The sequence below is a fragment of the Ammospiza nelsoni genome, chromosome 13 (genome assembly GCF_027579445.1).
Source record: "Ammospiza nelsoni isolate bAmmNel1 chromosome 13, bAmmNel1.pri, whole genome shotgun sequence".
Classification (NCBI taxonomy): Eukaryota; Metazoa; Chordata; class Aves; order Passeriformes; family Passerellidae; genus Ammospiza; species Ammospiza nelsoni.
In genome coordinates, this window is record NC_080645.1 from 15,140,564 (window position 1) to 15,151,947 (window position 11,384).

Here is an 11,384-nt window from a genome sequence, read left to right on the forward strand (position 1 = left end):
TGCCTGGGCAGCCTGCCTCAGTGCCTGGCCACATTTTCCATGAAGAAATTTTCCCTAATATCCAATTTAAACCTCTACTGGCACAACTTGAGGCCATTTCCTCTTGTTCTGTCATTTGTTACCTGGGAGAAGAACCCGATCTCCCCTGGATCACCCTGCTGTGAGGGAGTGATAAGGTCCCCTCTGAGCCTCTTTTTCCCCAGACTGAGCCCTCCCAGCTCCCTCATTAGCTCCTCACCAGACTTGTTTCAGACCTTCCCCAGTGCCACTGCCCTTCCCCGGGCTCACTACAACACCTCCGTGTCCTTCTTGTCCATGTCCTTTGCAAACTTTTATTATCATTAGCAGTCAGTGATGTGGCTGTTAGTGCCTAGTCCAGCTGTACCTGAAGGTTTCAAGGGTAGAAGAAAACCTGCGCAAAAAACCCAGGTTGTTTTGTCCATTTTGGCTGGGACACCTATGTGCAGGGATAAATATTTACCCCGTAATTCCCTTCTTTTCATCCCAGCCCGCTGCCGCAGTGGGTACCGGCCAGCTGAGGGTTTGGGTGACGCAGAGCTCCTGGCCTGGCCTGGCCTGGCCTGGCCTGGCACAGCACAGCACGGCACAGCACAGCCTGCTTGTCTGCTGGCCCTGGGGAGGCTTTTCAGCCTGGCACAGCACGGCACAGCACAGCCTGCTTGTCTGCTGGCCCTGGGGAGGCTTTTCAGCCTGGCCCAGCCCAGCCCAGCCCAGCCCAGCCCAGTCCAGCCCAGCCCAGCCCAGCCCAGCCCAACCCGGCCCGGCCCAACCCGGCCCGGCCCTGCCCAGCCCAGCCTGCTCCTCTGCTGGTCCTGGGGAGGTTTTTCTGCCCGGCCCTGGTGGAGCACAGCCCGGCCCCGGCTGAGCACAGCCCTGCCCTGGTGGCAGTGCCGGCAGCGGGCACAAGGAGCCCTTTATGGCCGCTCGTGTCCGTGCACAGCGGGTGCTTTGTGTGAGGGTTCTGGCCGGACCCGGGCTCAGAAGGGTTCTGTGTGCGGCCAGGGGTGGCGTGTCCTCAGCTCACTGTCCTCAAAGGCCCTCGTCACCTTTTGAACCCCTGGATGCTCTCCCTGTGCAGGGTCTGGCTATGCTGGCGGTGACAGGGGTGCCCAAGGGGTGTGGGGTGTGCACCCCACTTGTTGTCACAGCCCACCCTCCTCCAGATGGGTGCAGGGGGACGGCTCCAGTGCTTGGCAAGCTGGGGAGCTGCAGGTTTGACCAGCCTGTGTCAGAGCAGCTGCAGAGGGAATCCTCCTGCACACAAGGAAGTGCAGCTCCTGTCGCTATCCCCTGCTCACCAGGGCCAGGGAGCCCTGCTGTGCTTTCCAGGCACTGCCAAGGTGGCCAAGAACAGTCTTGGCTGTGCAGGATGTTCAGGGCAGCGTGTTGGAAGTTGTGCCTGCCCATGGCAGTGGAGTTGGCACAAGATGATCCCTTCCAACCCAAAGCATTCTGTGATTCTCTGCTCAGCCCATCTGCCATTTTTATGCTAGGGGACTCTTCAGCGTGGCCCCAGGAACAGCAGTGCTGGGAGGGGCATGGACCCTGTATGGGCTTGGTAGCTCTACTGGTAGCTCACCCCAAGCTCTGTGAGGTGACCCTGCCATTAGCACAGCCACCAGCTGTCTCCAGGAGCCTTGCATCAGGAGGACAAAACATAGAGCAAGGAGCACACCCTTCCTACAGCCGCATTTCTTTTATTAGAGATTACAAGATATAAGAAGCTGAATCTGTGTGCCAAGTGCTGTTGGCTCACTCTGTCTTTCCCCTCTGCATGCCACGTGGGCAGAGAGGAAGGGGGGCTGGCAGAGGCAGGCACCCCCAGGCCAGTCCCTCCATTGGCAGTGGGGTTTTTCCTATAGGGACACAGTTTTTGCTGTGATGGCTATGAGAAAGCATTATGGCAGAGTGATATCTCCAATGGGACAAAATCTGTGACCACTGAGCTGAGCTTGCTCCATTCCTCCTCAGGAAAGGCCCACACCTGCCTTCAAAGGCAATCAAAACACATATGGGGACACAAAGGCCGTGACCTTGAAGATGTGCTTGCCCAGGAGGACCTTGTGGGAGAACTCGCTCATTTCCACCTCCACCTCCAGCGTGGCCGGCCCCGCCACGGGGCTGGTGAGCAGCAGCTCTCCCGTGTGCCGGTCCGAGCGCCGCACGGCGAAGACGCCGCGTCCGTGGCCGCCCGCGATGGCGAAGCGCAGGCTGTCCCCCAGCGAGCGCGTGGTGGACATCCTGAACAGGACACGGGGCGCCGTGCGGTTGGCCTGCAGCGGCAGGTAGTGGAAGGAGATGGAGCTGGCAGCCAGCTGGCAGGCTCGGCTGTCCATGGGGCAGGGGTTCCGCTCGCACTGGCTGCCAGGAGAGAAGGGTGCCGCCGCTCAGTGCCGTGGTTTGGCTCTCAGCGTAGCAACATTTGTCTTCACAGAGAAAAGCAAGGCAATCTTCCCAAGAAAATTCTGGGATTCACATTCTTTGAGCCTCAGAGAATGATCAAAACAATTCTTATCTCATTTGGTGTGCCTGTGTTTATGCAAAAGTAGAATGCAGTATGGAGACTGTTTACCCAAAGTGATGGTGTTTTGTTTCCTTGGCCTATCAGGGCCAAGTATGTGTGTGTCGGGACTGTTTTCTGACAGCCACGAGATTCAGTGCAGTGGAGTGCTTAGCAGATTGAGTTTAGATGTAAAGTAATGTAATGTAATATAATATAGAATAATATAGTATAATAATTAATTAGCTTTCTGATAAGATGGAGTCAGATGCATCATTCTCTCCCCTCGTCAGGGGAAAAAATACCCACTATACTCAGGGTGCTGCCCTCATCCTTGCACACAAGCCCAGTCCATGCCACAGGCAGCACTTCCAGCCCTGATGTTGGTCCTGTGGCAGAGCAACCCAAGACAGCCACATCCAGGTATGCCCATCATCAGATCTCTGCCTCATCCCTGTTTCTGACAGGCAAATACTGTGGCTTGCAGGGACACAGCTCTGGGTGACACTCTGAGGGACTGGGGGGGTATCACAGTCCCAGCTGAAGGCCAAGGATGGAGCCAGATGTGCCTCTGGAAGAGGAATCTGTCAGGATCAGGGATGCTCCTCTATTTGGTGACACAAAGCAATTTAAGCTGAAGAGTAGGATGTCTGGGAATGCTGAAAGGCAGCTGATGGCACCACATGGATGTGCAGTAGAGGAAAATCAGCATCATTCCCCCCAGGCTGGGACTCTGAGAGGGGCCAGGATCCTGAATAAAGCCACCACGTATTAGGGTGCTCCCACCTGCATCCCCAGCATCCCAAAACCATCAGAGAACGTGCCAAGCACACCTGAGCACCCCATGTGGCAATGTGCCACCAGTGCTGTCTGCTACTCTCCCTGCTGCCCCTGGGTGACACAAGACAGCCCCCAGCCCACAACAGGACCCATCACCCTGGGACAGGGCATGACACAGCCCGAGCCACGCACAGCAGGGTACTCACAAGGCAGAGGTCTTGACATAGCTGGTGTTGTGGCGCGGTGGGGGGCACTTGGGGCGCACGCAGCGGTGGCCCCCGAAGGTGTTGATGCAGAGGTCGCCCTGGCTGCAGTTGTGCTGCTTCCCAGTGCACTCATTCACGTCTGTGGTGGTGACACGGGGTGAGTGGGGCTGTCCCCACTGCACTTCTCTTCCCGTGGGAGGCTCCCGGCCCTGCACCCTTGGTTCTTACCCTCACAGGCATTGCGGTCAGCGTGGAGCAGATACCCAGGGGGGCAGAGGCAGCGGTAGGAGCCTGGGAGGTTGAGGCAGTCATGGAGGCAAATCTGCATCTGAGGGCTGGACTGGTAGAGCTGGCATTCATCCACATCTAGGGTGAACAAAGTGGGGAATGCCCAGAGGTCCCATTGCCACCAAGCCTTGGTTCCCCACCCTCCATCATCTCATCATCATCACCCCCCTTTTACCTTGGCACACACCGCCAGGCTGCAGCTGGAAGCCGGTGTCACAGCTGCAGCGCCGGGAGCCCGAGCGGCCCTCGGCACAGCGGGGCTGGCGGCTGAAGGAGGTGTTGCTCAGTGTCACCCAGTCTGCAGGGGACAGCAGGTGTCACGCTGGGGCATGGGGAGATGGTGGGGGCCAAGGTACCAGGGGGCTGCCAGGGAAGGGGGAGACAGGCACAGCATGGCCAAATACTGTCCCCATGAGAATCCCCATCCTCTGCAGCCCAAACCCAGGCACCTACAGGAGTAAATGGGGCTCTGGCAGCTGGGGCCTGACCAGCCGGGGGGGCAGAGGCACGTGTAGCTCTGGTTGCCATCCACGCAGGTCCCGCTGTTGGCACAGGGGTTGCTGGAGCAGTCATCAATACCTAGGGAGAAGGAGCTCATGAGCATCAGCTGGAGAGGTGCACCCTTGCCCAACCCCGGTGCCCATTGCCGCAGCCTCTGAGCAGAGCAGTGGAACCCCACAGCTCAGGGTGACAGAGGAGCCCGCTGGGAGGGCAGAGCCCAAGGCACCCCAATCCCACTCCACTTCACTTCTGCAGAAGGGCTGGGTGCCGCTCCACGTGCGGTTGTGCCGGCAGGCGCGCGTCTCTGAGCCCACCAGCCGGAATCCAGCGTCACAGATGAAGTGAACCTCGTGGCCCACACGCAGGCTCCGGCCCAGCATCCGTCCGTTCAGGGGCACTGCCAGCTGTGGGCAGATCTCTGTGGACAGACAGACATGGGTAGGGATGGGCACTGTCAGGCTGGAGCCAACCCCAGCCTGACAGGGAGCTGAGGGTCCCTTGCCCAGGCTGTTTGTGTGGGGCCAGGGATCAGAACTGGCCCCGAGGGGATGTCACCCGTGGGGGTGACCAGTGAGGATTACCGTTGTGTTTGGTGGCCGCTCTCTGGAGGTGGCTCTGGAGGATGGAGAGCTGGTGCCGGAGCCCACGGGTGCCCTGCAGGTGGGCGGCCTCCTGTGCCACCAGCAGCTTCTGCATCTGCCGCACCACGCTGAGTGCCTGCTGCCGGTTCAGGCACTCCTGGGGGATCGTGGGCACACCTCAGTCATCTGCTGAGTTCCCCTGCCACCCTGCCACAGCCTGGGAGGACCCTTCAGAGCAGGTAGCATCTTTGGGGTTGGTTTGGATGTCCTTCCCTAGATAGAGCCCCTTCCCATCCTGGCTGGGGTCTGACCCTGGCTCTGTGTCTGCTCCAGCCTCAGCCCCCACCTCCCGGTCCTGCTCTGGCACTTGGATGCTGTGGAGAAGCTGCATGCCCTGAGTGCATTTAACACCATTTCACTGCTGCAGGGGAAAAGCCCCATGACCACCCCCTGGCCCTGACAGCTCCACAGGTGCCGTGGCTGTGCCGTACCCCCCACTCCGGGGTGCTGGGGTGTGAGAGGTGGGTGCTGAGCAGCCCAGAGAGGGAGGTATGCTGGGGGGCTGGAGGGGAGGGAATGCAGATCCTTACCTGGGTGCTGCTGAGGGGCAGCTGCAGGATGCCCAGGGCCAGCCAGGCTGGCAGTGGGATGAGGAGCATCATGCTGGGGCTGACAACAGGGGCAAGACGCTGGCAGTCCGTCTCTGCTTGCAGCCGCACTCCTGCACTCGCAGGGATTTATCCGCAGCCTGTGCCCATGTGTTTGTTGGTTTTTCCCCTGCCTGAGGCCGAGCTGTAGGAAAGTTTCCCCTTGGCACTGGCTCTAGCCTCTCCCTTCCCTTCCCTTCCGTTCCTTTCCCTCTCTGCACATCAGAGGCTTTGGGGCCTTTCATGTCCCAGGCCAGCAGATATCAGGGCCAGGCGGTGGCTGTCACGGCACTCACGGTGGTACCGGCGGTGCCGGGCTCACCACACGGCCAGTCCTGCCTCTGGGGCTCCCTAGCACGCAGAGATGCAGGATGAGGCTAATCCCGTGCACCAGCTAAGCCTGGGAAAATCTCCTGGGAGAAAAGATGACTTTGGGATCTGTGCGGGGGTTCTGCTCACTGGTGGGGTTGGGACTACTGAGAAGGGGAGCCCAGGAATGCTGCAGACTCACAGCTTTGCTGGGGGGAGCTCAGCCCTGGCTGCAGTTCAGAGGGGAATCCCAGGGTGCTGCTGCAGCCTGGAGCTGGGGTGCAGTTGATGTTATGGTCCACATTAACCCAAAAGGGTGAGGGTTAATGTTAGAGTCAGCATTAGGGCTAGGGCTGAGGTTAGGATTAGGGTCAGGATTAGAGTTGGGGTTAGGATTAGTGTTAGGTTTGGAGTCAGCATTAAATTCAATGTTTTGATTAGCATTAAAGTAATTGTTAGGGCTAAAGTTAGGGTTTTTTGTTAGGGTTAATGTTAGTGTTAGGATCAGTGCCAAGAATTCAGACCCATATTAGCAAGAGGGTTTGTATGAGAGGTGGGGTTGGAGTTAGTGTCAGGGTTCAGGCCTGGGTCAGGTTTAGACTCAGGCTGAGGGAACTGAAGCATTTACAGCTGGGTTTATGCTGACACCCAGCTCAGCCCTGACAGCTGGTGCGTAGGATGCTCCCAGTCCCTCCTGCCTGTGGCATTGCAGAATCCTGAGCAAGGATGTCTGAAGCCCTCACCTCTGCCCTGTGCCAGGGGAGCACCTGCCATGGGTTCTGCCAGCCCTGTGCTGGTGCAGAGTTCTCTTGGTGCTGTTGAGCCCCCTGAGCAGCCTGGGCTGTGGGACCCCTGCTAGATTCCAGGTGCCCACCGAGACACGGCCCCCTTGTGCCCAGCACCTCTCCCACCGCCGGCCCCCGGCTCTCACATCCTCCCACCCTGTAACCACGCTGCCCAGCTCTCCGGAGCGGGTATTTGGCTTCGTGCCTGCACGGTGTGTGTTACCTCCCCGGCATGTTTAATTCATGGGGCAGGAGGGAGGCTGGCAGCAGGGGCCCCCTTGCTGCCCCAGCCCCTTGGCTTCCAGTCTCCCAGTGTCCCAAAGTGGGTGCCGGTAGCGACCCATGCTCCTGCTGCCTTCCCAGCCCGACCCGGGCTGGGCAGAGGGGCCGGGGCAGAGCACGGAGGGCTGACCCCGCTGCTGGACATCCCGGCGGGGCTGCAGCCCGGGGCCCCGGGAGTTGTCTGCCACATTCGCTCCAGCGAGCAACTGTTTTGACAGAGCCATTACTCACCCGTCAAGCTTTTGTTCCCGCTGCCCAGCGGTGCCTGTCTGGAGTCCTGAATAGGATCAAATCCTGCAACCAGACACACACACACTCACGCAGGAGCGCACGGCCGAGCTCGCCCCAGAGCCGGGGCTGCTGCGGGGCCTCTCGGCTCTCCCCAGCCCTCCCTCCGGAGATTGGGGTCCGCTCCCCACATCCCGGGACATACATGAAGCTCCTGGTCCTGCTGGTTTGCAGCCTCCTGGTGTGGAGGGTGGGTGAGACGAGATCGGATGCTCCAGAAAAGTTGTCCCCGCTGGCTCCGGGAGGTAACTGGTGGAGGGGCTGCCTCTCCGGCAGCAGGGCTGGGAGGCAGCGGGTTTGGGGGATGAGTGTGCCCTGAGCACCGTCCCCTTGGGACAGATCAGTGTGTGGGGGACTGGGTGGGTGATGGGCCCCCAGGGATGGCAATGGGGGGCTTGGTGGGTGATAGAGGCTGGGGATGGAACGGGACTGGGAGGAGGGGCATGGACTTGGTGATGGTATGGAGTTGGGGGGCTCTGGGGCTGGTGTTGCAATGGAACCAGGGGGCTCGGGGGCTGGGAATGGGATGGAGCCTGCTATGGAATGGGGCTGGGGGTCCGGCAGCTGGTGATGGGGGCTAGTGATGGGTCTTGCCCAGTGGGGTCTGGATCCTGGCAGGACAGAGGCGGGGGGGCAGAGGGGCACATTCCTGGCAGTCTCAGCCCACCCGTGTGAGACGGGGGCCCAGCAGGCTGCCCCCCCTCGTCCCCTTGCCCCTTTTGTGCTCCCAGCCCAAAAGCTCTTTCTTCTCTCCCCTCAAGTCTCCATGGAGACCCGGGTGCCTTCCCGGTATCCCCGGCTGCGGTCGGACCCTTCAGGGGGAATTCCCACGGCCTCCTGAAGGGTCCGGCCTCAGCCAGGGATACGGGGAGGGCACTTATACCTCTCAGCCCCCTCGGTCCCTGCCTCATCCCCTACTGTCCCCCCCAGCTCTCAGCACGAAGGAGACCTTCCTGGTGCTCTCACTGCACAACAAGTTGAGGAGCAAAGTGCAGCCCCCTGCTGCCAACATGCAGAAGCTGGTGAGCCCCCTTGCAGGTCCCATGTCCCCCACCTTCGATGTCACATCCACCTTCTTGTCCATGCCCGTGGGTGACACACACAGTAGTTTGCTAACACGCTAATGAAGCAGAAGAGCTGGCTGGTGTGGGGCCCCTGGGGAAGAGCATGTCACTGCCACATCCAGGGCACACTGAAAATAGGGCTGATCCCTTGAGTGCCTTTTGATGTCCCCCATGTCCCTCTAATGCCTCCTAATCACCCAAGGACACAGCAGGGCTGTTTGGAGTCCTTTGTGGGGTCCCCCATCCCCCATGAAGGCCCTTGCTATTCCCCAACCACCTCACACCTGAACACACCAAAGGCAGGGCTGGTCCCTAGGGGTGTCTCCCATGTCCTGTGGTGGCCCTAAATGTGCCTCTATCACCCCCCAGCCACCCACACCAGGGGCAGGACAGGTCTCTAGGGGTCCCTTGCAGCATTGCCCATTGTCGACCCTCTGATGTCCCCCAGTCATCTCCCGGACTGACCATCTTGGTGGTCCCCACGCCCCCTGGAGCTGTTCCCTGGGTGCCTCATGCTCATCCCGCAGGAGTGGAGCGAGGAGCTGGGGCGGCGGGCGGGGGCTCGGGCAGCCAGCTGCCTGCAGGGCCCCGCTCCGCCGCCAGCCCCGCAGCTGGGCTGGAGCGAGCTGCTGCTGCCGGCGGGCGCGGGCGGCTTCGGGGCCGTGCTGGAGCTCTGGTTCGCCGAGGGACAGCGCTATGACTACAGGACGGGGCGCTGCGCCGGCAACGCCACCTGCCGCCACTACACCCAGGTGGGCATGAGGGGCACGGGGGGGCTGCTGGGGACCGGACCCCCGTGACAAACGCTCTCCCACAGCTGGTGTGGGCCACAGCGGGGCAGCTGGGCTGCGGCCGGCACCGCTGCCCCGGCCCCCACGGCCCCAGCGAGGCCTTCGTGTGCGCCTACTCACCGGGGTAAGGGCAGCGGTGGGGCCGGGGCGTGGTGGGTGGGGCTGAGAGGGTGGGGCCGGGGCGTGGTGGGTGTGGTTGAGTGGGGCTGAGAGGGGCGTGGCTTGGCGGTATGGGTGGAGTCTCAACCAGGGCGGGGCATGAGCTGACCTATGGGATGCGCGGCAGGGGATGGGGAGCTTGTCCCAGTGATGGGTGGGGCTGTGCACGGAAGTGGGTGGGGCTGGGTGATGTGGGTGGGGCTTGAAAATGCAAATAGGGCCGTGTTTTAGAAGAGGGAGGGTTTGGATGTTCTGGGCCGGGTTGTGTGCTGTGGATTGGAGCGAGTGCTGGAAGTGGATGGGGCTGGGGAACGAAAGCAGGGTGGTGATTTAGGGATGGGTGTGGCTTTGCAATGTGGGTGCAGGCTTGCCCCAGAAAGGGGTGTGGCTTGCCCGGGTGGGTGGGGCATCTTCCTCCATCTGTCTGTGGGGCCAGGGGCAACTGGGAGGTGGCCGGGGTGCCCATCCTGCCCTACAAGCAGGGACCCTGGTGCTCCCTCTGCACCGCTGGCCTCTCCGGCTGCTTCAAGTCCTGGGACCACAGCGGCGGGCTCTGCGGTGAGTCCCCCTGTCGGCATGGCCTCTGCATGACCCTGGTGGTGCTGCCTCCACCCCTCCTGATGCCCCAGTGTCACTCTGGTGTTCCCAGAGGTGCCCAGGAACCCCTGTCGCATGAGCTGCAGGAACAGCGGGCGCCTCGACATGAGCAGCTGCCAGTGCACCTGTCCCCCCGGCTACACGGGCAGGTACTGCCAAGGTGAGAGGGCACCGTGCAGCCTTCAGAGCCTTGTGCGTGGCTGCGGGTGCAGGGTTGGTGCAGGGCATACATGGGCACAGCTGGTGCAGTGTGGGCAGCACAGGGGGCACGGCCAGCTGAGGCCCCTGGCAGCTGACGCAGTGCTGTGCCCACAGTGAGGTGCAGCGGGCAGTGCCTCCACGGGAGGTTCAGGAAGGAGGAGTGCTCCTGCCTCTGCGACCCGGGATACGGAGGAGCTGAGTGTGGCAGTGAGTCTGTACCCCCTGCACTGCTGTGATCCACAGGCAGGGCACCCCAAAGTGGGGCAAAGGGTCCTCTGTGGGTCCATCTCTGCTGGCACAAGGACCCACCTGCTCCTGCCTGTGTCCCCAGCAAAGATCCATTTCCCCTTCCATGCCTGTGACGTGCGGATAGACAGCGACTGCTTCATGGTGTCCCCTGAAGCCGACACCTACTATGGAGCCAAAATTAAATGCCAGGTGAACTCCTGGGGTGCTCTGAGCATCTCTGGGCAGCTGAAAAGTGACACCCATGGTTGCAGAGCCCCTGGACATCTCTCCTCTGCTTGGAGCAATGCTGGGCCATGCAGATGGGGCAGACCTACTTCCTTCCCCACAGGAGAAAGGAGCGATGCTGGCCCAGATAAGAAACCAGAAGGTTCAGGACATCCTGGCTTTCTACCTCAGCCGCTTGGAGATGGGCAACAGGGTGACAGACACTGATTTTGAGACTGGAAACTTCTGGATTGGTGAGAGACAGCAGTAGGCAGGGTGCAGAGTGCCTGGGATGCTGGCAGCCATGCTAACCCAGGTCCTGCCCCCCCAGGTCTCACCTACAAGACATCCAAGGCTTCCTTCCGCTGGGATGTGGGTGAGCCATCCTTGTTCACCAGCTTTGCTTTCGGGCAACCGGACAACCAGGGGTAAGTGGATCTAGAGGACACCAAACTCTGCATGGTGTCACTGCTGGCTGGCTTCAGCACCATCCTGGTGGGACACAGGTTTGGGAACTGTGTGGAGATGCAAGCGTCAGCTGCCTTCAACTGGAACGACCAGCGCTGCAAGACCCGAAACCGGTACATCTGCCAGTTCGGTGAGTGAGAGGCTGGGAGCCCTCCTGGGCCCTGGAGGTGCCAATCCTCTGCTCTGCTGTGTCTGTCCCTTCTTGCCAGCCCTGCCCAGACCTCTGTGTCTCTCCTGGGGTGGGAGGCACTGACTCTACACTTGCCATTGCAGCCCAGGAACACATCGCCCTGTGGCAGCGGGACCCCTGAGCTGGCAGCCCTGGGAACTGGCCAGTGCTGGCTGCTGTGCTGATCCTGGGGCTCAGGAGGAGCCTGGTGCTGTGCAAAGCCCAGACCGTGGCTCAGGAGGATCTCTGCACAGCTCACTTGTGCAGGGAGTGAGGGGCCGAGGGCACCCATGG

At 61.0% G+C, this 11,384-nt stretch overlaps 2 protein-coding genes across 2 annotated transcripts; one reads left to right on the top strand and one right to left on the bottom strand.

Moving 5' to 3' along the window:
• Positions 1 to 2,021: 2,021 nt before the first annotated feature.
• On the bottom strand, positions 2,022 to 5,536 carry LOC132079215 (fibulin-7-like). Its single transcript, XM_059481700.1, has 8 exons — positions 5,468 to 5,536; positions 4,878 to 5,034; positions 4,544 to 4,714; positions 4,249 to 4,374; positions 3,971 to 4,093; positions 3,736 to 3,873; positions 3,508 to 3,646; positions 2,022 to 2,382 (listed from the first exon to the last, which is right to left on the bottom strand). The coding sequence occupies exons 1-8, from the start codon at positions 5,534 to 5,536 to the stop codon at positions 2,022 to 2,024; spliced, it is 1,284 nt and encodes a 427-aa protein (XP_059337683.1).
• A 1,797-nt stretch (positions 5,537 to 7,333) lies between these two features.
• LOC132079105 (C-type lectin domain family 18 member A-like) lies at positions 7,334 to 11,232 on the top strand. The gene is made up of 12 exons (XM_059481550.1): positions 7,334 to 7,433; positions 8,119 to 8,210; positions 8,780 to 9,004; positions 9,070 to 9,167; positions 9,639 to 9,760; positions 9,852 to 9,959; positions 10,115 to 10,207; positions 10,332 to 10,438; positions 10,578 to 10,707; positions 10,785 to 10,881; positions 10,960 to 11,051; positions 11,195 to 11,232. The coding sequence occupies exons 1-12, from the start codon at positions 7,334 to 7,336 to the stop codon at positions 11,230 to 11,232; spliced, it is 1,302 nt and encodes a 433-aa protein (XP_059337533.1).
• Positions 11,233 to 11,384: the final 152 nt, after the last annotated feature.

Excerpts from the sequence above, each read along its gene's own strand:
- LOC132079215 (XM_059481700.1), bottom strand. The coding sequence starts at position 5,536 with ATGCTCCTCATCCCACTGCCAGCCTGGCTGGCCCTGGGCATCCTGCAG. Across the intron at positions 4,715-4,877 it reads AGCGGCCACCAAACACAACG|AGATCTGCCCACAGCTGGCA; the intron begins GTAATCCTCACT and ends GTCTGTCCACAG. Across the intron at positions 3,647-3,735 it reads TGACCGCAATGCCTGTGAGG|ACGTGAATGAGTGCACTGGG; the intron begins GTAAGAACCAAG and ends TCACCACCACAG.
- LOC132079105 (XM_059481550.1), top strand. The coding sequence starts at position 7,334 with ATGAAGCTCCTGGTCCTGCTGGTTTGCAGCCTCCTGGTGTGGAGGGTG. Across the intron at positions 9,005-9,069 it reads CCTGCCGCCACTACACCCAG|CTGGTGTGGGCCACAGCGGG; the intron begins GTGGGCATGAGG and ends GCTCTCCCACAG. Across the intron at positions 11,052-11,194 it reads CCGGTACATCTGCCAGTTCG|CCCAGGAACACATCGCCCTG; the intron begins GTGAGTGAGAGG and ends TTGCCATTGCAG.